General features: G+C 48.5%; 1 protein-coding gene and 1 long non-coding RNA gene across 4 annotated transcripts in view; one reads left to right on the top strand and one right to left on the bottom strand.

Annotated features, from left to right (window-relative positions):
• Nucleotides 1–24,864, top strand: part of LOC132214212 (uncharacterized) — a 377,066-nt gene that overhangs the window by 311,706 nt on the left and 40,496 nt on the right. The window lies entirely within an intron of this gene.
• Nucleotides 2,259–21,897, bottom strand: ZFYVE27 (zinc finger FYVE-type containing 27). 3 transcript variants are annotated; one of them, XM_059660991.1, is made up of 13 exons: nucleotides 21,703–21,897; nucleotides 20,104–20,313; nucleotides 15,693–15,763; nucleotides 13,362–13,548; nucleotides 10,291–10,386; nucleotides 8,846–8,958; nucleotides 8,010–8,149; nucleotides 7,338–7,409; nucleotides 5,943–5,963; nucleotides 5,643–5,787; nucleotides 5,077–5,123; nucleotides 4,814–4,895; nucleotides 2,259–3,846 (listed from the first exon to the last, which is right to left on the bottom strand). In XM_059660991.1, the coding sequence occupies exons 2-13, from the start codon at nucleotides 20,310–20,312 to the stop codon at nucleotides 3,782–3,784; spliced, it is 1,248 nt and encodes a 415-aa protein (XP_059516974.1). In that variant the 5' UTR covers nucleotide 20,313; nucleotides 21,703–21,897; the 3' UTR covers nucleotides 2,259–3,781. The 3 variants fall into 3 exon arrangements, with proteins under 3 accessions (XP_059516974.1, XP_059516975.1, XP_059516973.1); XM_059660992.1 differs by having other exon boundaries at nucleotides 21,707–21,897; XM_059660990.1 differs by lacking the exons at nucleotides 5,943–5,963; nucleotides 21,703–21,897.

Here is a 24,864-nt window from a genome sequence, read left to right as displayed (position 1 = left end):
AAAAGATGGGCAGAACCCTCCAACCCAGCCAGGCAGTGGGAGCTGGCAGCCCATCGCAGGTCTGCCCAGCAGGCACCAGGGCTGTAGCGGAACCTGGCTCCTGTCCCCTCCTCCTGGGTGCTCAAGAACTGGAAGGAATCTTTTAAACAGGCAGCCAGCTCTGCAATGGACAGTCTGTCTTCCAGGCCACCCCATGTTCAGCCCTCTCCACGCTGTTGACCCCGGCCAACCAATGTAAGGCACAACACAGCCCTGATAAATCCCTCCGTGGTTTCACGGTTCCTGTCCTTTAAAGCGTCCATCCCCGGCCTGTCTCACGGAGGCCCTCACATACACCACCGGTAAAACAAGGAGGTGGCCTTAGCTTCCCTTCTGTGGGGCTGCCGACCTCAGATGAGGGGAACCATGTCTGTCCTGTATCCCATGCCCCGCAAGCTACTGGGCTACAGACTGCATCTCATCAACATTCGGCACTGTCTTCCTTTTCCCAAAATAAAATGATATTGACCCAGCTTATTCCAACTACACTCTGGCCACTCTCTGAGATTCTTTCCTGAATAACAATCTAAGATTATTTTCTGATGTATTAAAAAAAAAAAATCGCTGTTCTAAGCCATCCAGGGCAGAGCTGTTCTTTCTTTCTCTGAAGATTGCCAGGATGGTGGCAATAAGCTGGTGTTTACTGAGTGCTTACTATGTGCCAGGCACTGCACTCCAACCTCACATGGACTATCTCATTTAATCCTGAGACCAATGTCACTATCATCCCCATTTTACAGACGAGTAAAGTAACATAGAAAGGCTCGGGGCAATGCCCCTATGGCAACTCAAATGGCGCCACTATAGCTGATAGCAGAGCAGGCCCACAGCAAGCACCCTCCCCTACCACCTCCAGGACACTCCCTGACTAACGCAGGCTCTAAGTCCCCTGCTCCATGTAACAGCGTGGGGAACACGTATTCTCCCATGGACAGTGTCACCGCTGCGTGAGAGGACAGACTGGATGATGTCGGAGCAGCCTTCCAGCTGACCTACCCTTGACACACCCCCTCATGAGAAGTGCTGGCACAGCCCCAGCTGCCTCTTCCCTAGGCCTGTGCTCACTCCTGTCCCCTTTTGCTCAAAGGCCCTTCCTATTTTATTTTCCACTCCTCCACCTGATGGCCCACCAGACTGCTAAGGCTGTCTTATATGTTTTGTGGTGGTGGTTTTGGAGAGAGAGGGAGAGAGTGAAACATTGATCAGCTGCCTCCTGCACACCCCCTAGCATGTGCCCTGACTAGGAATCAAACCAACAACCTTTTGGTGCACGTGACGATGCCCGACCGAGCCACACTGACCAGGGCTGCCTTAATACTTTTTAAAGTGAAAAGCTCATCTGTAAAAACTGCCAGGACAAGGTCCTGCTGCTTCCCTGCCTCTCAGGACCCCTATGGAGCTGCTGGGCTCCTCCACACCAGGGGAAGCTCCTGAGCTTCACAGAATCCCACCTAGACCAGACCAGGCTGCAGCATGCTGCAAGGACACCCGGCAGCTAAATCCGAGTTGCACGTGCATGGGGCTGCCACATAACCTAACTCCCCAAGACAGGGTCTCACACTCCCTTCTTCACTGCCCCAGGCCTACCATCTGGAGGCATAGCTCCTGTCCAGCCCTGGTCTGCCAAGTGCCATGCTGAGCCTTTCCCAGCCACTGCTTAACTTCCCTGGACCTCAATTTCCTTACCTGTAAAATGGGGAGAAGTATAGCACCTGCCTCATAGGGCCATTGTGAAGATTAAATGAAACAATGTGTGTAAAGCACTTACCACAGTGCCTGACAACCAGTAAACACTCCCCACACCCCAGCCTTCAAGAACTACTTATACCCCCATCTCACAGCCAATCCTCTTACCGGCTGGCTCTCAGCCTCACCTAGGGCAGATCCGTTTTTGTTTTCTCAGAAGGATTAGCTAAAATCTTTCCATTCTAAAGCCTGCATTGCTTAGTTTACTGAATTCTGGTCCCAACCCACCCCAGCCCCCACAATTTGGTCATAAGACAGAGCCTCAAGTCAATCCAACAAACATGTGCTGAGCCTGTCCTGTGCAAGGCACAGCTTTCCTCCTCCTGCCCCCGGCTCATACCCAGACTTCGCCTCCATGCCCATCCACCCCTGTGCTGCAGGCACAGCCCAGGCCCGCACGCTGGGCCAGCACTGGGGGGATCGGCTCTCCGGCCTTAGGGAGAGGGTGAGCGCAAGGACCAGGTCAAAAACAAGAAGCTTGAGGCCTTTTTATTGATAATTCTCCATATACACAGAAGTCCTTTAGTTCCCCTCCAGTGTAATAAAGCACAGGGTACTTAACGCTCATCTCGGAACAGGACAAAGGAGCCTGAGGAAGGGGGACACCAAGGCCTGCCTGGGTCCCCAGGGACTTGCCCCTCACTGGCCTGGAGCAGGCCCGTCTTCCCAGCCCAGGCTAGACTGTTGGCCTGGCGAGAAAGCTGGTCTAGAATGGTCCTTGCCTCCCCAACCTGCCTCCTGGGTCCCTGCTTAGGGTGTAGGAACATCTCCACCTCCTATGGGCTCTGAGTCCCAGGACTCCAGGGAAGCATCCTAGGGCCAAAGCCCCCATCCTCAGCCCATTGCCTGTGCCATGTTCCCAGGAACCATGAAATAAATAAATAAATACTTCAAAAAAGCAGGGCAGCTCCAGGGGAGGGAAGGGGTGCCTGAGCCCGCTCATGGCTTAGAGAGACACAAAGCCCAGAGAGCACATAAATGCATGTGAAACTGCTGGAGAGAGGATGGGGACCCTAAGTGGCCTTGTCCCATAACTAAGACTGTTTTGCTGGAGAACAGCCTGGAACCTAGGACCCAACTCGGCAAGATTGCACGCTTCCCAGGCCCCCGAGGGTCAAGGGCTCAGGACTTCTGCTCCGGTCTCACACTACATGGGACGAGGTGCTGGGGAGGGGAAATGCAGCTCTGAGCCAGAGGAGGGGTGCCCGAGGCTCTGAGCAGTGGGAGCAGAAGTGATCGGAGTGCCTGGCATCTACCCACCAGGGCTTAGGGCAGCTGTGAGCTGAGATTCTGCACGTCAAGATTTCTGCAACGTGGGGCTGAGGTCCTTTGAGCTGCTGGGACGCCTACGTTTTGCTCTGATTAATACAAGGACTCCGCCAGGCCCTCCTACTCACAGCCTCCTCTGGGGGAACTTCGCAACTTCAACCCTGTTTCTAGAAACACTTTTGGTCTTGTTAGCCTAAAAGTGTTGGTGGGTAAATATTAAGATCCTGGTGCCTGGAGGGACATTCACACAGCAGAGCTGGGGCATGGCACTCCCAAGCCTGCACAGACTCTCCAGGCAAACGTCTTGGCCCAGTACCCCACGGGAGGAGGAATCTCTTTTCCCAGTTTCTGATCTCCGGTCTCAGAGTATTCCCAGCTTTGTAGAGCCTCCCTGATCCTCAGAGACCCCAATGGAGACCAGGAGTGGCTCTCTTCTGCCCTCTAGCTTATATTCCCTGCCCAGGCCAAAGTCTACTAACAGCCCAGGACAGAGCAAGGCAAACATATCAGACCCCCCAGGGGCTCCTCTCCCCTCTGTTGACCATCTGCAGGAGTGGGGAACAGCTCCAGAACCCGGCTGGAGACAGCAAGGACAGAGAAGGGAAGCCTACCTAGCATTCGGGCCACATTTGCCCAGCACACGCCACACAGGGCTAGGGGTAGGGAGACTGGGGTCTACTGCTGCTGGCCCAGGGACCGGCGCTTGCTCGGATCCTGTCCCCTCTTCTCACTTGTTCAAGGTCTGGTTACACGAAGCACACACAAACACAGTCTCTCTCTGGGCTTCGGGGGCTGGAAAGGGGGAAAAACTTGGTGAGATGCTTCCTCATGCCCTTTGGCTCATGACCCCAACTACCAGAACCACCGCCCCAGGCCCCAAAGCCCCACAGACCACCCACTGCTCAGCCCATACCCTTGCCAACCCAGCTCACTAGCCTTGGAGACATCTTTTTATGGGAACCAGGGACTTTGGGGGTGACCATGCCAACAGCAGGCCTCTCCCAGGTGTTCTATGCATTAGAAATTATTTTACCACCAACTCAACACCTATAAAAATGTTTTTTAAATAAAGAGCCAGAAGAAAAATTTCCAAGATGTTTTAACAGTGGTTTTCTCTGGGTGATAAGATTACAGGTTTATTTTTCTCTTCCTACTTCTTCTGTATGGTAATTTCCAAAACTTCCAGTATAAGCACATGCTACTTGCATGACCGGAAGGAAAGACAAAAACCCTTGATTCCTCATTGTAACGTATTACAAGGAACTGTGTGAAACAGGCTCCCTTTCTAGAGCGTGCATATGCGTTTATCCTATCTGCATGTGGAGCTCCGCCTTCTGCTCATCTGTACGTTGTTTTGTTTACAATGATAATGTACAGCTTTTATTTTATCAGAAGTATTACCAAGGCAATGAGGAAAAGAATGAAATTCAGGATGGTGGTCTCTGGGGAAGGCAGGCGTGGCGTTGGGAGCCCAGTGGTGTGGCTAACGCTGCTTTAACTTTGAAGTGTTTTAACTTCAAAGAAGCTGTCACAGTCATTCATTATCACCCATCATAATTTTGATAGATCATATATATTCTTTTGTGTTTTTTATTGTTAACGGTGATGGAGGAGATGTTACTACAGGCCAGACCAGGATCCCAAGTTCCCTTGACCTATCACTGACCCCTCACTCCTATCCCACAGGCAGCACCTCCTCAGAGGTGGGAACAACCACGCCCTCGCCCTGCCCTGCCCCTCAGCCGCCGGCACCACTCACCTGTGGCCCCCATGGAAGACTTGGGCACCTTGAAGGAGCAGCACCGGGAGCAGAAGCTATTTCCACAGTTACTGCAGCTCCGCTGCCAACAAGAGCCAAGGTCAGGACGCGACCCATCCCCAGCCCCAGGCACCTGGAGCCCTCAGCACCCCCTCCCGCCCACCCACAGATCCCACCCAAGGAACCTGGGACATCTGTGGACTGGGGAGGTGCCCAGGTGGGGCAGGACTGAGACCCAACAGGGAACCCTCAAGGAGACTTACCCTCTTCTTCAGCACTGAGAAGGTGGCCGAGCAGCCTGTACAGCTCCCTGAGAAAGAGGCAGCAGCTCAGCCTTGAGCCTCTCAACTCTCACCCGCTCCTGAGTCTTCCAAATGGGGACTCAGGACACCAGCCCAGACTCCTTGGCTGGGAGCAGTGAGTAAGGGAGCAAAGTCCAGATCCAGAGACTGAAGGAAGGGAGACTACAGAGCTGCCAGTCCCTATACCCTCCTGGGGCTTAGAGACCCCACCTGCAGGCTCAGCCGAAAAAGAGGAGCATCCAGCAGAATGTGCCCACTGGAAACCACCCAAAGCTGACAGGGTCACCACCTTCTCTGTGGTCCAGGGTCCAGGGTGGCACTTCTGGAACCCAGTTCCTTATCTTCCCACAAGCTCAATAAGGACAGGGGGTAAGAAGTAACCCACACTCACTCAACAATCCCACTATGTGGGTCCCATGGACACCGCAGTACCCCTCACTCTTGTCACAAACCCATACCCACAATTCCAAGACTTTGGCCCTGTGGCCACGGTGCCCCCCCCCCCCCCGTCCCTGTCCCGACTGTACCGAAGTTGTTGGTGGGGTACCGCTTGCGGAGCCGCTCTGTGAGCCGCGACACCTTGCTGCGCAGCACTTCATTCTTGCTCAGGAACCCGTTGTCGTGCAGGGCCAGCTCGTCCTCTACCGGGCACGGGGCACCCTCCTCCTCCTCCTGTAGGAACAGCTCCTTCCAGTCCTGCCCACCTTGTGGCAGGGCTCCAGGGCCTGCATGCAGAGGTACCCAGCACAGCGGACCCCACGAGGTGTGGTGACTGTGGCCACCCTCCCTGCCTGGCCCCCGCCCACCTCATCAAGGCTCCTACTTACCAGCACCACCAAGTGGGTCTCCTGCTTCCCGAGGTGCAGGGGAGAAGAAAACAAGGAGAGAGACAGCAGGAAGGAAGTTGCTATGAGGCAGCCCCCAGCAAGAGGAAACACTCAAGTGTTACTCTGAGTTCTGTCCAAGCAAGTCCCAAGGGGTGACATTAACAGAGGCCCCCATAAAAGGACCCCAGCATCAAATAAGCTTGGGGGGGGCTGTGTCCTGTTTTTCAAACTGGGTGAGACTGATTAAGTGGGTCATTCTTTTAACAGAATAGAACAGAACAGGAAAGAAAGGATCCCATATGATGCATCTGTTAGGAAACTTGTTTCAGTTAAGCTTTATCCATAGTATAAACAAGTGTGAACTGGGCCAAGATGTGCGTGTGTTTCTTACTGTGGGTTATAAACAGAAATGCTTGAACGCACCACCATCCAGATTCAGAGTCTACAATCGTGTATAAAAGTCTCAGAGAAAGCTTTCAGTGGTTGAAAAGTAAATGGACCGGGCTGATGTAAAAGTGAATGGGCTAGGTGAAAACCACAGGCCGGGTGAAAACACCCAAGACCCCATTTCTTATGTCTCAATTTTCCCACTTTAAAAGAGAAATTATTTCCTCCTGTAAGGAAGCAATAGAGCAAATGTAACAAAATGACAGCTTCCACTAGGACTCAGTGACCAGGGAACATGAGGAGGGGTGGGGGAGGGGACTGTGTGACTTTCTAAAGGGGACAGTCACTCCTCAGCTACACGGGCCACTGCAGACTCAGGGCTACCAGAGCTGCTTAAAAATTGAAAATCCAGTTTTCACTGAAATCTCCCCATTTTTAAATATTGGCTCAAAAAATATAAGGTTTGTATGCCAAATAAAGCACTATAAACTATCAGCTTGAACTACTGGGTTCCAGAAGTGCCACACTGGACCACAGAGAGGGTCTTAAAATCAGAAAAACTGTTTAACTTTCTCTGACCTAGAACTTGGCCATGCAACCACTTTCTCCAATCTCCTCTCCCTGCCCCCCAAAGGGGCATCTTTCAGCCCTCATTCTGCCTAAGAGTAGTTGGGGACCAGGCAGTGCCCTCCCCCAAATCTGCCTTCCCCACACCAAAGGTGCCAAGTCCACAACTGCAGCCAGTCCCCAGCAGGGCATTCTCAGAGGCTTCCAGAGCCATCCCTGCCCTGGGCAGCCAGGACAGGTCACTAGATCAGCAACAGGACAGGCACAAGTTCAGTGACCCCCTTCACCCACTGAGTTTGAGCTCAGAGCAAGTTTCAGGTTCTCACTTGGATATAAGAGAATTTAAGAACCCAGATTTGGGATGTGAGAAGCCACATAGCTCCAGGACCACCCAATTTCTGGCCTGGTCAGTAGAGGGTGCTGGGGAAAAGGGCCACCCACCTCAATCGCATCTTTAAATTCCTCATCAGGCTCAGCCTCCTCGGCCTCCTCCACGCTGCCTGGCGTGAGGTCCTGGGAAGAGAGATTTTATTGAGAAGGAGAGGAGTCGCAGCCTGGCACCTAAGGCAGAGGCCACCTCCCCTGAGCCAGCACTCAGGTTTCCCAAACTTCTATTCCTGCCCTGGAGGAAATGGCACAACTGCAAGAAAGAAGGAAGTCACGGGAAAGAGGCGCTCTCTGACAAGCGGAGACAGGGAGATGGGACCAAGACCAGGGTGGACCTGTGGGGGCTTCAGCACAGGGGTTGAGAGCATGGACTCTGGAACCACAGGGCCACCTGAATCTTGGCAACACCACCCTCCAGCAACCACTGTGCCTCAGCCTTCTCCTCCGCAAAGAAGAACAAAATCTCATCCCCAGAAATAGCCTACGCCTCATGGGGTTAATATCTATAAAGTGCTTGGAACAGCAGAGTAACTACTCAGTAAAGCGCAGAGTAGCTATTATTATTACAATTATTACTATCAAGCACTTCAGAGGGGATGAGGCCTAGGGAGAAACAGGAACTACATAGAGGCCAGCCCAGAAGCTATGTGCTACGAACAAGCTGGTAATAGGAAGGTGCCGGACCTGCCCACAGCAGGCTCTGCCCTGACGGTGGGGGACGCTCACCTCTGTGGGTGTGGGCGTAGGCGTGCAGTCTGGCAGAACGCCCTTCCCTCCAGCATCCGGGGACGGTGGGCTCTGGAAGGTACCCTCTTCCTGGCTGGATTTCATCCGCCGCTGCAGACATGCCCTGTACTCAGACACCACTACTCAGGGCAAGAAGAGTGGGATGGGAGGCAGAAACAGGATGGAATGAGTGGTGCTTTGGGGGTATCCATTTCTGCTGCTGGCTGCCTCTTCCTCCAGCATCCCACTCTTGCTGCAGGAAAGAGTCACCCTCCTAATTCCAAACAAGTCACCTAACCTAACCTCAAAAAAAGCAGAGATACCACCACCCACCCTATGAGATTACTGTAAAGAGACTAAACGTAGTAAGTGCTTGATAAATTAGGGATTCTGTAATTAATTACCCAACCACACCAAGTAAAATAAATATAGCAATCAGCCAAACATATGTAAAGGCCCAAGCGTCTATGACTCAGGGCCTCTCCAGCCTGCCTCATTGCTTTAGAAGCCAGACGGCACACAGGGACTCTGGTATCACACAGAGATGTGGCAGCAACTCCAGGGGGCTGTGTCCCGGAAATCAGGTGGCAGCACTGGAAAAACATCCCTCCCTTACCTCCCAGAAGCCACATATCACCTAAGCAGTGATTCACCTGCTTCAGAAAGGCAGAGGGACCCCTACTGTAGCAGCCTCCCGTGTCCCACCGAACATCTCAAAGCAGAGCCCAGGGGAGCCCGCCTAATGTGGTGCTGCCCCCTTGTGGAGAGAATAGCAAATAGATGATCAGCGATAGAGACAAGCAAGGAGCCCATCTGTCAGGCTCTCCAGGGCTTACCTCGGAAGAACTCCACGTTCCCTAGAAAGAGTGTGCTGTTTAAAAGGGCAAGGACCCAGCACAGCGGCAGCAGATACAGCATGCAAACTGTGGCCAGAAGAGCTCCATAGAACCTGGATTGACAGAGGAACCACAGGATCAGAAATTCCTAAGACCAGAAGGAAACAATTTGGAGCACCCGCATAGGCCTCGGGCAAGAAATAGCACTGGGCAGTTAATAAACTGACAAGATCTGCTGATCAAACAAGTGGACAATAAAGCAAAGTGGAAGGCTTGACAACCACCAACAAGTCACTGGTTGCTAACAATGGATACTGGTGAGGCAGTCGCAATGGCTGAGGCTGGGCCACGTATACTGGTTCAACGCTCATCACTCCTCAGGCTCTAGACTCTGAAGTCTAGAATAAGACAAACTTGGCTTTGCATCCAGCTTTGCCATTTCTTGCTTTGTGCCCTTAGGCAAGTCCCTTGGTTTTTCTGCGTGTCACTTCCTGCACAGGTAAAGTGGGGATTAAAATAGTGCCTGCCTCCTAGAGTTATTATGAAGAGTAAGACAATACATGGCAGGTGTTGAGCACAGGGCCTGGCACAAGGGGGAAACTAAATCACTATTAGTTGTCATTATTATTTATATATAAAGGACCTAAAGAACATTCCTTCCATTTGATCCAGTAGTTCCATCCTTGAATTTATTCTAAGAAAATATTTTCAAAAGCTAAACCCATACAAATGTTCACTACAGGGTTAGTAATAAAAGTAAAACTGGCTAAATGTAGAATAGAATGGTTCCATATATCATAGCATATGCACCCTCAATATTAATCTGGTATCACAATAATCCCAAAAGTCATATGGCAACAAAGAAAATCACTGATGATATATAATGGTAAGTGAAAAAGAAAAAAAAGGGAATCTCACATACGTTATGAAACTATAGAGTATATATGCACATGACCAATTCTAGAAGTCGATCTAAACATGGTATCAGCCGCTATATCAGGGTGTGAGACGGCATAGTGCAGTGATGACGAACCTTTTGAGCTCGGCATGTCAGCATTTTGAAAAACCCTAACTTAACTCTAGTGCCATGTCACACATAGAAATTTTTTGATATTTGCAACCATAGTAAAACAAAGATTTATATTTTTGATATTTATTTTATATATTTAAATGCCATTTAACAAAGAAAAATCAACCCAAAAAATGAGTTCGCGTGTCACCTCTGACACACGTGTCATAGGTTCGCCATCACTGCCATAGTGATTTTTCTGTTATTAAAATATATTACCATACACAAAGCAGTGCATTCCCACCTGCAAGCCTCTCTTCCCCTGAGTTAGGGGCCCTGGGGCCCTCAAGGCAGCTGGCTTTGCCTGGGGCTCAAGTTACAAATTCCTCCAGGGCAGTGGGAGTGGGAGTGGGAGTGGGAGCAGAGGGGCACTCACTGTGAGGACACGGTGGGGTTCTCCCAGCGCAGCACCCGGTAGGCAGCTTCACAGGTGCAGCACAGGCGGCGCAGGAAGGCCTCCAGCTGGATCAAGCTGCAGACACAAGGGGCGTCTGTGAGCCGCACGCCCGGCCCCACTCACCCAAGGGGCCTGACAGAGCTCTGGGGTAGCAGAGCCTGGGACTTCACAGGCACAGCTGCTAGGGATGGTCAGTCTCTTCAAACCCGCGGGAGGGGCCGGAGAGCTCAGGAGAACATTCATACATTTCAGTCCCCTTTTTGGAATCCCTGCTGAGGTGGAAATAGGACAAAGGTTCCTGCTCTGGCCTCTTTCTAACTATTACTATGAGGCCAGTTACTTACCTTTACTTAAGAGGGCTGCCGTTTTCCTCTATAAAATGAGGAACGGGGTACCCACCTCACAGATACTCTAGAGCTGTGAGGATAAATGACAGGAGGTAGACAGATCAATGTGCCTCCACCTGGTGTGTAAGGCAGACTCACTTGGAGAGCTTTTTTTAATGGATGCACCACAGAAGCAATGAGCACAAGCTGTACAATGAGCATCCAGGCCTTGGTTTCCGAAGGGCTCCTGGGGAAAATGGCTGATTCTAGAGCCAGGGCAGGGAAAGTATAAGATAAATTTGAACATCATTTAGTCCCATAAAGGAAGCACTCAAAAAAGATGGGGGCATATCGAAAGAACACAGAAGCCAGTTCAAAAGAGACCCTACTGGCCAAATCTAGGACAATTTGAGATCAAAATCTGTAACAGTAATACATTATAAGCCATTAAATTAAGTTTAAAAATCTTGAGTTCATATTGATAATAAGTAAGAATTACAGTAGAATGCCAGCTAATAATGACAATTACAAAATCACCTTTGCAATCATCATAGGAATAAACTGGTGAAGGCAAGACTCATCAATGGATTTAAAAGTAGGTAAATATTTGATAAGGAACAAGGTATTTACTTGTGTACCCCCCTCAGATTACTAACTCTAAAGAATGAAAGGGTCATCTTACCGTGGAGAAACCTTAACCAAGGGATCAAAGATACTACCTCCCATAACAAGACAAACCGACATCACGTATCTCCTGACGCAACGCATTGACAATGACATGTCACTTGTCATTTCCTGCCAACAATGCACAACCTGAATCTAATCATGAGGAACTAGGAAACCCCAAACTGAGGAAAATACCACAAAATAATAAGTTTGTTCTATTAAAAAGTGTCAAGAAGTCTCTGAGGAACTACTACAGGTTACAGGAGACTGAAGAGACATAAAAATAAATGCAATGTGTGATTCTGGATTGGATCCTGGATTAGGAGAAATTTATATAAAAGACCTTATTAATACAAGCAGTAAAATCTGATTATGAACTCTGTATTAAATAATAATACTAATGTTAATGTTATCAATGTAAATATCCCTAATTTTGATTACAGGACTGTGGCTACATAAGAAAATGTCCTTGGCCCAACCAGTGTGGCTCAGTGGTTGAGCATCAACCTATGAACCAGGAGATCACGGTTCAATTCCCGGTCAGAGCACATGCCTGGGTTGTGGGTTCAATCCCCAGTAGGAGGTGTGCAGGAGGCAGCCGCTCAATGATCCTCTCTCATTATTGATGTTTGTCCCTCTCTCCCTCTCACTTCCTCTCTCTGAAGCCAATGGAAACGTATTTTTTAAAAAAAGAGAGAATGTCCTTGTTCTTAGAAAATACACGCTGAAGTATCTGGGTAACAGGCATGATGTTTGCAACTTACTTTCAAATGGTTCAGGAAGAAAAAATAGTGTAAAGAGAGACAGATGCAGCCAATGTGGCAAAATGTTGATAATTATTCTGAGTAAAGGGCACATGAAAGTTCTTTGTATTATTCTTGCAACTCTTCTGTTAGTTTTTGTTTGTTTTGTCTTTTTACTTTCACAACCTCATTTTAATTAGTCATATATGGGCTTACTAACTACAATCTATACCCTAATAAAGATTGAACTATACATTCCAGTTGACTTTAGGTTAAAATCATTTCAAAGTAAAAGATTAAAAAAAAACCCAGATATTCAAACCCCACTCCAGATAACTCAGACTTTCGGGGGGTGGAGGAGCGGGGCTCTGTTTATAACTGTTTTTTGGCTGCCCAGGGAGGGATGAGGACCCTGCTGTATGTCAAGAGAGCCTAGTTGAGGGAGGGCGCACCAAATGGCAGCTGCCACTGAAGTGATGTTAACATTATGCACCCGGCTTACGGTGCTTCTTCAGCAGAACCAGCTCTGTAACATCTAAGAAGTGTCTCCATAGTGCAGTGAACACGACTAATATTTACTGAACGCCTCCTGGGTACTAGACACTCATTTAATCTGCACAGCCACCTATGAGGTAAGCCTATTATTATCTTCTTTAACAGATGAAGCAGCTGAGGCACAGGAAAGCTAAGTAACCTGCCCAGTGTCACACAGCAAGTAAATGTAAGAGCTAGGATTGGAACACGGCTGTGGCTCCTGCATGCACACGCTAAATCAAGACCCTAAACCAGCGGTTCTCAACCTGTGGGTCATGACCCCTTTGGGGGTCGAACGACCCTTTCACAGGGGTCGCCTAAGACCATCAGAAAACACATATTGAATATATAATTACATATTGTTTTTGTGATTAATCACTATGCTTTATGTTCAATTTGTAACAATGAAAATACAGTTATGAAGTAGCAACGAAAATAATTTTATGGTTGGGGTCACCACAACATGAGGAACTGTATTAAAGGGTCGTGGCATTAGGAAGGTTGAGAACCACTGCCCTAAACTCTCTCGAGTGGAGAGAAAACAAGTTGTGAAACCAGCTGGATCTGGATTCTCATCCCAACTCCGTCCATTTCTAGCTGTGAAAGCCCCTTTCCTCATCCATAAATGAAGGATAATAATAGTAGCTACCTCCCAGAACTATTAAAAAGATGAAAAGAAATGGACATCTGTGGTTTGCCTAATACAATGCCTGGCACACGCAGTGTGGTGGGAGGTGTGACTGTGACTGTCCCTCACCTCCCTGGCTCCTTCCATACTCACAAGCACTTCACCTCGGCCACAGCCTCGGGGCGAGACAGGCGAACTCTCTGCAGGTCCTCCTGCCTCACGCTATGATACTTCCTCCGCATGAGCTCAGACTCCGGCAGCCGTGCCCGGCAGACCTCCTGCAGGTAGCCCAGAAGGGCGGGCACTGAAATCACCAAGGCACCCACTGAGTACCACGCACCTGTGGGATCAATAATACTGTAGGTTAACAGGTAGCAAGGTCAGGCGTTTCACCCACCCACATGTCCACATGCTTGCTCCCTCACCTCCTCCAGAACTCTGCCCAAGAGGCCTTCTCTGATCACTCCACAGAAAACAGTGTCTCCCCCCTCACTCTCCAGCCCCTTGCCCCAGCTTTATTTTACTGCACAGAATGTATGGTTGCTGTCTCTTTCACAAACGTAGACTCTTAAGGGCTGGGCCTTTGTCTGTCTAGTCACTGCTGTGGCATCAAACGCATGTTTTTAATATTAAGAAACCTACACTAGCATACAATAGGTGGCTCATGCCTGGAATGGCCACTGGGGCTTCCCGATGACTGACATTCTGACCGTTGGACCACTGGGGCAGATTGGAAACCTTCCCTTTGCCTTTTAGGATATCCCAGACCACCGTGGACTGAAAAATGGTAAGGATGAGAGAAAATCCAAAGGAACTCTGGTGCCCTGGAGGCAGGCTAATAGAGCACTCGCTGGGCACAGAGTAAATGCTAAATATCTCTTCTATGAACTAATTTACTTTGGAAATACGTTCGGAAAAACCTAACAGCCTGGGAATGCTATCTGAGTTCAATCAGGCAAAGAGCCCCACTGAGAAGCAACAGGAAGCCTTATGTGAAATGGGTTTATTTTCAACCCACTGAGTCCATCTCTCCATAGAAAACCAAGGAGACACTTGAGAAATGTGGGTTCAACAGAAGAAATAAGTGAGTCAAGGACCCAGCTCCTCAGAACAATCTGTCCCAGGTCCTCCACTCATTTCCCCTGAGGGTTCAGCTGTTTTGTTGTTTTGGGTTTTCTTGCAGCCATCTGCCAGTTTCAACAAGAAAAAGAGCTGGGTCACAGCCCACCTTGTCATAACAGTTCCCCAGGAGACATCACTACCCAGGACCCATACTGCCACCCACCTGTCCACACATCTACCTCAAAGGCATCACACTAGACTCCTTACTGGTGGTGACTGTCCAGCAACCCCTGCTGGGCTCATCTGCTGAGCCACAGAAAATCAACAGATGTGGCAAAAATCCTCCTCAGCTTACCTTTCTGTCCCCTCACCCCATATCATGCCCCAAATGACCCCAGAATCAGCTTGGAAGCCAAAATGGAAAAAGCATTCAGTCAAAAAGGAAACGATAACAATAATAACAACACGGAAGACCCCCTGACCTGCAGGGAATATAATCCATGTCCCCCAGTGGATACCTAAAACCGTGGATAGTACTGAATCCTACATAAACTGTTTTTTTCTATACATACATACCTATGATAAAGTTTAATTTATAAATTAGGCAATTTCACAGAGAGAAGATTTGTTCTTCCTGTAGAGCTTACCAACCTCGGCATACTTGATTTTCTTAAGTCAAGAACTTTCACCTTTTCACTTACAGGAAGTACTTTACAGTTTCTCTCTGGCATATCGAAACTGCCAGCACCACTACTCTTGTGCTTTGGAGCCTTTATTTAGTAAAAAAGAGTGTTACTTGAACACAAGCACTGCAGTACCATGCCAGTCAAACTGATAACCAAGAGGTCTGCTAAGTGACAGGTAGCATATACAGAGTGGATACACTGCACGGGGATGATTCTCATCCCGGAGGGACAGAGAGATTCCATCAGGCTACTCAGACTGGCACTCAATTTAAAACGTATAAATTGCTTATTTCTGGAATTTTCTATTTAATATTTTTGAAAATATTTTTAAAGCCTATGCTAGCACACAGTAGGTTGACAGTGGACAACTGAAACCATAGAACACACAACCGTGGATAAGGGCGGACTACTGTCAGGTATTGGCTGCTTACTCTGTCAGGCACTGAGCTAAGTGTTATACACAGATCCTCTCATTCCCTACAACCACCCTCTGTGGAAAGCACTGTTATCATCCTCCCTATCGACATGAGGAAAATGAGGTGTTAGGGCACCCCCAACCCAGCCCGGATTCTAGCCCAGAACGTGTCTCTCCAGAACCTGTGTTCTGACAGCATGCAGACAAGAGGAAGGCCAGCTCCCGGGCAAGACCAAGGGCTCCTTCACATGGGGCTGCTTTTCGGAATTCCTCCCCACATTCATTCACACACAAAGCCCGGCCCCTGGAAGCAGTTCTTACCCTCATTCAAGGTGAGGAACAAGACGTTGAGGCCCAGGCAGGTCAGCAAGGAACACAAAGGCGTCTGCCACCTACAACACAGAGAGTTCTAGTCACTAAAGACCAGCCAGATGCTCCTCCAGGTGGGAAGGGGGGGTGAGCCAGCACAGGTGAGTCATTAAAACCCGGAGCAAGAGGAGGGGGCCTGAGCTCAGGGTGTCAAGGAGAAATGAAAACTGGGTCTCACTTGGACAGGTGACTGGGAGAGGAGTTAAAATCACATATTAGGTCCTGGGGTGAGAAAAGTATCCTCTTAGAACTAGAAGACCTGTAGCACTTTCTCCAAGGAAGAGGAAACATTCATAACATTAACTACTAAGAAACCTAGTGAAGAGTACACTCTCCCATTCTTCCTAAGACTGCATTCCCTTGGCTGGAGCTGAAACACCAAAGATGCCTCACTGGAGCAGAGCAGAGCAGAGCAGCACAGGGCAGAGCAGACCTGCACCAAGCAGAGCAGAGCAGAGCAAACCATCGAGGAGCAGGCAGAGCTGTCTAGCCAGAGAGGAGCCTGGCCCCCAGGCCGCCTCACAGCCTGCTGTTTTCATAGCCAGTGCTGTATTACAATCGAGCTGTTTTGCAATGAATCAAGTTTCCTTCATCACTGAACACCAAATTGGAGATTCACGTTAGCACTGAATTGATGCCAACAACCATCTGTTGGCAGTTGTTTGTGCACATTCACCCAACCCCCTGGGGCACTCAAAAAAAAAAAAAAGGGAAAGAAACCTAGTTAATACCAATTAACCTGTGTTTTGAAAGGTTCTATGGTTCTATTCTCTTTAAAAGGTGATAATGACAAGCATTCTTTAAAATTTTCCTTCATTTTATTGAGATATAATTTACATATAGCATTCTTTTTTACAGTTTCATAGACCATATATTCACTGCACAAGAGTCATCTAATCCAGAAATCAAGAGAACAAAACATAAAGGATTTCTTTGACCCCATTTGTAACTTTCTCTTATTTCTGCAATTTTGAGTTTATTTTATACATATGTTATTTCAAAAAGAGAAAAATATCTTAACATATTAAAAAATGAAGACAAAACCAGGGTGTAGCAGTCTCAGCAAACGTGCCCTAAATAAACAGGAACAGACGGAAGCAAACACAGACCTAACTCCCACCATCGCCACCTACTGGCAAAGCAGAGGCCTCCAAAGAGGGAAGAAAGACAAGCGAACACTGCTGGCTTAGTCCCGATAAAAGACATTTAATGGGGAAGGAGCACAGGCGTAGCAATGAAGCTACTGCCTCCTACAGTCTACAGAGCAGCATCAGCCGGGCTGGCATGACTCAAAAGTTGAGCGTCAAACTATGAACCAAGAGGTCGCAGTTTGATTCCCGCTCAGGGCAGGCAGACCAGGAATCGCCAGTGGGGGGCAGGCAGGGGGCATGCAGGAGGCAGCCGATCAAAGATTCTCTCTCAACACTGATGTTTCTCTCTCTCTCTCTCTCTCTCTCTCTCTCTCTCTTCTTTCCTCTCTGAAATCAATAAAAATATATTTAAAAAAAAATAAAAATAAAGAGCAGCATCAGCATATTTAAGGTCATCCATCAGAGGAGAAAGACAAATAGAAAAATAAACAGGTAAGTTACTGACCAGCAATGTATTCAGAACTTAAATGTGTGTGTGTGGTTTTTTTTTTTTGGGGGGGGGGGGGGCGTTGCTCTAGTTTGGGTATTTCAGAGTTACTAAATGAGGTTAGCGACTTTAGGTGCTGCTTTTATTTCTTAACAGTTATAGCAAGGAAATGAATGACCTCTCTCTGCCTATTTCTTAAAATTCAAAACATTTCAACTGTACCACCCTAATTAGGCCTCCAAACCATTTAGTGGCAGCTACTAGGGTAAAAGCAGATTAAAAGCCAGGTTTAAGTCAATCCCATTTCAGAAATAAAAGCATCATACAGGCACTGAAGTCACTTTCATTTCAAAGCCTCTTCCATTCTGTCTTCACTGACACTTTGGACCATCGGGACCTACCTACTGGAGTCACTGGTCCCAGAGGAGAGGAGTTGTTTTAAAAATCTACTGCAACTGTCGGCTTCAAACCTAACAGCCACAGCTCAAGATTAGGTCCCTCTTCGAAATCAAATCCTCTTTACTAAGAACAGAACAATCAAACACACAAACTAATCTGACAGCCACTTTCACAGAGCAGAGCAGTCTCCCAGGGGCGTAGAGACCACAAGCTCCTGAGGGCATTTTAGGCCTGATGCTACTTCTCCATCCAGCTTTGATCAATCCCACCACATCCTCAGCTTTCTTTTCTTGTTTTTAATATATACTTGACTTCAGAGAGGAAGGGAGAGGGAGAGAGAGAAACATCAATGATGAGAATCACTGATTGGCTGCCTCCTGGGGATCAAGCCAGCAACCAAGGCATGTGCCATTGACCAAAACGGAACCTGGAACCCTTCAGTCTACAGGCCTACGCTCTATCCACTGAGCCAAACCAGCTACGACCACATCCTCAGATTTCTAATTTCATAAAGGGAAAACTTCTAATACGTTAGTGCTAAGAATACTAATAGGCCAGAGGCAGAAAAGAAGGGCCAAAGAAGGGCAAAACACATACATACATATACATACGGACATCTATCTACACTCATACATGCACACACCCACACACACAGTAGAAAACACCAGCGAGCACAGCTCCATGCTCTCCAGAGCCCCCCCTCTCCCTTAGGGAAGACTGGCGTTCATTTCAGACAGCTGGTCCCACCGTGACTATAAAATGAGCCCTCCTCTTACTATCTCACTATCCCTTTCACCAAGAGTAGAGTGATCTAACAGTAGAGAACACTGCCCCGGAACACTGAATAGCTCATCTCCAGAGATAATGCCATAAATTAAAGGGGTTCTGGGAAGAATAAGAAAAATAAGGGCCTTGGTACAAAAGTTAAAAATGAATCTCCCACTATTTCCACACTGAGGTAAGAACGATTGCTCACAGCACACTTAGAGGTTAACCCAACTCAACTCACTCTGCCTCCTACCTGTCTCTCTTGAGCATCTTAGAGGGTTAAAGGTCCTTTAGGAGAATCTAATAAAATCAGAAGCTTCTCCCTAGAAATACACACGTGCCCACATATAATTTTTCATTCCGTTTCAGGAGCTTCATATGCCTCTAAAGCCCACTTCACAGGTTCCAGGATATGAATGCCTGCTGTTTATGTACTCCCACTGAGGTGCAATATTAAGAACACAGGAGTTTTGTAAACAATTTTTTTTATTTAAATCTAATCCTTTATATCTACCTTGCAGTTTGCACCATGAGGAAGTAACCAGACATATCTGTGTAGGAAGTTCCCCAGAACAGTGAGCCAAGTCTCTCCAGCAAGTTAGTGTCATAAAAGAAGATTGAGAAAGACAAGAGACAGTAATCACAGAGCATGTATAGTCTGGACTAGAACCTGATTTGGTCCAAAAATTGTAAATGACATCCTTGGAACAACTGAGGAAATCTGAATAAGAATTGGGTATAGGAAGATATCGTAGAATTATTGTTAATTTTGTTACCTATGATGTGACTTTGATTATGGGAAAAAAAAGTCCTTATTTAGAGACAAACAGAAGTATTTAGAGAGTGAAATGGCACATATCTGTGATTTAAAATACATTTATGCCTGGCCGGTATGGCTCAGTGGTTGAACATTGACCTATGAACCAGGTAACGATTCAATTCCTGGTCAAGACACATGCTCGGGTTTCAGGCTCAATCCCCAGGAGGGGGTGTGCAGGAAGCAGCCAATCAATGATTGTCTCTCATCACTGATGTTTCTATCTCTCTCCCCCTCTCCCTTCCTCTCTCTAAAAATCAATAAAAACATATTTTTAAAAAATGAAAATTAAAAAAATGAAATATTTCTTATAAAATGAGCTGAAAGGAGAAAAAGACAATTATATAGGATGAAAATCAAAGCAGAATAAGAAGAAAAAGAATTGAGATCTATAATCCTAAAGGATTAGGAAAAATGATACCTGCTTATTCATAGGTATTTGTATTTCTTTAACTTAGGTTTAAATTATATTCTAATTTTATTATTAATTAGGCTATTACTGGAGGGGGAAAAGCCTACTTTAGATACAGAAGGCCCAATATTCAAAGTTCGCTCACAATCCGAGGGTATGAGCTTATTCAACCACAAAGAACAAACCCTAGTGAAAGGCCAGATGGTTCCCAGTGCCGGCCTCTCCTGGGCTGGGCCTGAGACAGAGTGGGCCTGGAACAAGCCCAAAGGCCCAATGGCCCTTCACTAGGGCAGAAAGGACAGCCCAGCCACTGCCTAAATGGCCAGCACAACCACAGAGCAGGAAGACAGGAAGCCCAGCAGGTCAGAGCAACTCTACCAAGTCTGTACCTGAGCAAGTACCGGACACCATCACCTGCGTCCTTCAGGGGTTCCAGGTAGATCTCCAGCCTCTTGTAGGACAGAACCAAGTTGAAAAGATCAAACGTCGGGGACTTGGCAGGGGACTTGGCAGGAGCAGGTGGAGACTCCAGAGGAGCCTCAGGCATCACGCTGGGGCTGGCCTCCGGCCCACACCCCTCACGCTCAGATGACTGCATCCTGTAACCATAACAATTCCTGACATTCGTATCACACTTCCAATGCCCCACGCACTTCTACTTGCATTATTTCAGGTACTGCCTACAACCAACCCCTGAGGTAGGTGCAGGACTATAGGTGGAATGTCCATTTCACAAAGGAAGAATCGAACATTCAGGAAGGTGAAATGAATTTTGCAGATGTAAACTGCTCTTCTGACTCTCCCTCTAATGCAGCGGTTCTCAACCTGTGGGTCGCGACCCCTTTGCGGGTGGAGCGACCCTTTCACAGGGGTCGCCTACGACCATCGGAAAACACATATATAATTACATATTGTTTTTGTGATTAATCACTAGGCTTTAATTATGTTCAATTTGTAACAATGAAATTGGGAGTCACCACAACATGAGGAACTGTATTAAAGGGTCGGGCATTAGGAAGGTTGAGAACCACTGCCCTAATGTCCTTTGTCCCACTGACCCATCGAGAGTAACCCGTAAAGACCAAGCTGAAGGGAGGCAGCCGGGGGTCTCAAGAGGACCGATGTCCTGAAATATGTTTCTCCCACGGTTTACCGGTTGATTCCTTCTCCTCCTTCAGGTCCTTAGCTTACACATCACTTCCGTTGCCAACACATCCCTCCGGACTTAGGGGAGACCCTCCCCAGAGCTCTCAAAAAGTTACGCACCTCCTCCAGCAGCATCGATCACACCAACGTGCCGCTCCCCGCTGCCCTGCCAGGCCGCCCTCCTTCCCTTTAAGCTCCACCAGGACAAGGACTGTGTCTTCCATGCTCCACTGTTTCCGCTCACAGCGGGCAAGTGAGTGAATGGACGGCCCACCCTCAGGATCCGGGCTTCCCTCCGCGCCTCCCCATTCTCTCACGCCTCCCCCTCCCTTCCGTTCTCAACCTTCTGGACCATCCCTGCCCCTTGCCTCCCCCTTTCCTCCCTCGGACCCGAGGAGCAGTCATCACCTCCTGAAACGCCCCACCTCCCTTCCCCGAGGAGAGCCACCGGAAACGCTCACCCTCTTTCCTAATTTCAAAGTCCTACCCAAACGCTAAGCAGAAAACAAGGGGGCGGGACCTCGGCGCACAGCAGCGTAAACCCATCCCGGGCAAGGGGCTGCCGTCCACCGGCGGGGGCCGGGGCGACGCCGGGCCACGGGGGCCCGAGCCCCCCGCAGGCCAGATAGGACGGAAGGACCCCGGGCGGGCGCGAGGTAGGAGCCCAGGAGGTCAGCGCCGGCAGCGGCCTGGACCCTGGCGTCCGCAGCCCTAGGAGCCAGACGGGGCCCCGCGGCCCAGACCGAGGAAGGCCACGCCCAAGGTCGCTGGTACAGCAGGTGGCTGCCCCCTCCTCCGCACGGTCGGCGAAAGCGAGGGAGTAGGAGCGGGTGGCACCTCACCTACCCGGCCGCTGGGTGGATTGCGGGAGGGGCGGGGACGGCCAGGGGGCACTGATAGGGCCGCGGGGCCCCGTAGCGTTCCCTCCGGCCCTCCCCACCCCGACAGCGCGCCTGTCTCCAATGCCACTCAGAAGTCGCAGGTCCGAGAACCTCCTCCGCCTCCCCCGCCGCCGCCGCCGCCGCTTCCTCGCTGCGCTGCGCGGCGGCGTGCCCGTGACGTCATCGCGCTCGCCCCGCCTCCGGCCGCTCCCGGGTTTAGCTCCGCCCACTCCGGCCAGGTAAACGCGCTCGTCAGCACTGCGCCTGCGCGCTTTCCCTCCCGAGCCCCGCCCTGACTTCGCTCTGCGCCTGCGCAACATCCCTTCGCCACATCCTGCGAAGCCGTGGGGCAGGCGCTTCGGGACCCGGCCCCCAGCCCCCTCCGCTTTGCTCTGGAAGATTCCGACAGGGAACAGTTGGAAAGAAGATAAACTGAAGAATTTACGCCTGCATCCTCCTCCCCAACTTTGGCACTTAACTCCCCTCCTCGGGACCTTGCGCCCACGAAAGGCAGAAACCTGTATGCCTCGTAAGCCTGGCAGAAAATACAATTCTGTTCAGTGTTTCCTGAGCAGCTACTGTGCATAGGTGCAAGGGCAGGCCCTTCCCAACTCAGTCCACCTCTCTGGTTGTCCAGTTAATCTCCCCTAAAGCACACACCCGATGGCTTTGCATTAATAATAACAATGCTAGCACCTGGCTGGTGTGGCTCAATGGTTGAGCTTCGGCCCATTAACCGGGAGGTCACAATTGGATTCTGGACAGGGCACATGCCTGGGTTGAGGGTTAGATCCCCAGTAGGGGGCGTTAGGAGGCAACCCATGGATGAAGTTCCTCATCGATGTTTCTATCCCTCTCCCTTCCTCTCTCTAAATTCAATAAAAATATTTATCTTTTAAAAGTTAAAAAAAAAAAAATGCTAGGACTTACTGAGGGTTTACCAGCCACCAGGCACTGGACTAAGCTCTCCATAGGCAATATCTTAGGTAGTCCTCCCCCAACAACCCTATTAGGGTTATCGTCGTTTTCAGTTGAGGAATCTGAGCCATGTTAAGAAACTTCATCCATGTCACTCAGCCAACATGCAACTGGAAGCATGATTTGAACTTCATGTGTCAACGGACTCTGGTGCACCCAATCATGCCGCCGCCATTCTTAGTTTTAATTTACTGGCCTCATCCCCTCCTCCTCCCCTTCAAGAGTCTCTTAACTTAAGCCAACTGAACCCCTCCACTGCTTGGGCATTGCCTCGCTTGTGCTGTGAGCTTGCGGAGGAATGCCCTTCCCCCACTCCAGCTTTGGTCCCAATCCAATCTATTTATCTGAGCAGGAGTCAAGTGTCTGTATTCCTTCCCTGATTGCCCAGGTGGAAGCCATCCTTTCCCTTCAAACGGCCAGAATGTAGAATAGAATCCCACATACAGTAGTTCCAGTTTCTGGGGAGTGGGTTGGGGGGGGGGGGGGCGCGGCGGGAGGTGGCTATGTTCCAAGACCTCCAGTGAATGCCTGAAACTCCAGCGTAGTACGAAGCCCTATATATATATATATACTATGTTTTTTCCAAACATGCCTATCTATGGTAAACTTTAATTCATAAATTAGGCACAGTAAGAGATTAACAATAATAACTAATAATAAGATAGAACAATTATAACAATAAACTGTAATAAAAGTTACGTGAATGGGGTCTCTCTCAAAATATCTTATTGTACTATAGTTACCTTTTCATTTAAGGAAGCACTTTACAGCTTCTCTTTGGCATATCCAAATCACCAGTATCTCTAGTCCTGCGTTCTGAGGTCATTATTGGGTAAAATAAGTATTATTTGAACACAAGCACTGTGATACCACAACAGTTGATTGATAACCAAGTCAGCTAAGTGGCTAACGGGCCTGTAGCATAGGCAGTGTGCATATACTGGACAAAGGTATGAGTCACACACCTGGCAGGACGAAGCAAAACAGCACAAGATTTCATCACACTGCTTGGAGCAGCACACAATTTAAAACTTACGAATTGATTATTTCTGTAATTTCCCATTTAGTGTTTTTGGACCAGGGTAAATGAAACAGTGGAAAATAAAATGGCAGATAAGGGGGCTTGCTGTATACCACTAACTACTATTATATTCAGAAATACCCCTACTTGTTAAGGGAATGGGCTTGGCTCTGTGGCCGGCCCAGGCTTGTCTGCCGGACTCTGCCTCTTTCGGATGAGTTTAGAGGAAGTATAAAAGAAGAATTTTTTTCTTCACTATCTTAACTACCTGAAATCTCACCATCAGCAATTTACTCCAAAGGTAAATTTCAGTTACTCCTCCTTTGGTCTGCCTGGACCACTGGCCTTAAGCTGTCGGTGGCTTCCCTCTTCTGGAAACGACATAATTGAGGGATATTATTCAAGAACTCTCAGATATTATTTGGGGGTATCACTGGAAAATACAAGACGCTTCTAAAGACCAGAAAGGGACAACAGTAATGGCCAACATCAACGAACAAAGGCCTCCCCTGGTCATTAGAGATGGGTCAGCTGTACTCTGCTTTCTGAGGTCTGACTCGGATGTTTTATAATCAAGTTCTCTTAGTTCTTTCTTTCCCTTCTCCAGCGTTCTGAGTCTTCATTCTTTGCCTCAAATCCTGGTGCCACTGATGCTTTCCCCGGGTGGAAGAAACCAAGGGAGAAAATAAAATAGTAAAAGAGGATAATACCTTAAATTGACATTTTTGAGATGTTAGTCTTTGCACCTATACGTGATGGTATGTACGGCCACGTAATTGACTCATAAACCTCACTGTGGCCCTTGAAGAAATTCCAGAAGGAAATGCCGGGTAGAACAAGTTAGAAAAATAGGAGTGGGAAGAGAAGGGAATGTCTAAACACGCCGTCCTCCACCAGATGGCGCCCTCTCCCACTATTACCCTGACCTTGGCGCTTCAGAAGTGTCTCTAAACTACAGTGCAGGCAAACCATTGTGCTTCACTTTATTGCGCTTCACAGGTGTTGCTTTTTTTTTTTTTAACAAACTGAAAGCAAGACCCTCCACCAGCAAAATGATTACAACTTGCTTTACTGTGGTGGTCTGGAACTGAACATGAAATATCTCCGAGGTATGCCTGTATACC

The sequence above is a fragment of the Myotis daubentonii genome, chromosome 13, assembly GCF_963259705.1.
Source record: "Myotis daubentonii chromosome 13, mMyoDau2.1, whole genome shotgun sequence".
NCBI lineage: Eukaryota > Metazoa > Chordata > Mammalia > Chiroptera > Vespertilionidae > Myotis > Myotis daubentonii.
The sequence above is the reverse complement of the archived record's forward strand: the minus strand, read 5'-3'. Positions and strand labels throughout refer to the sequence as shown.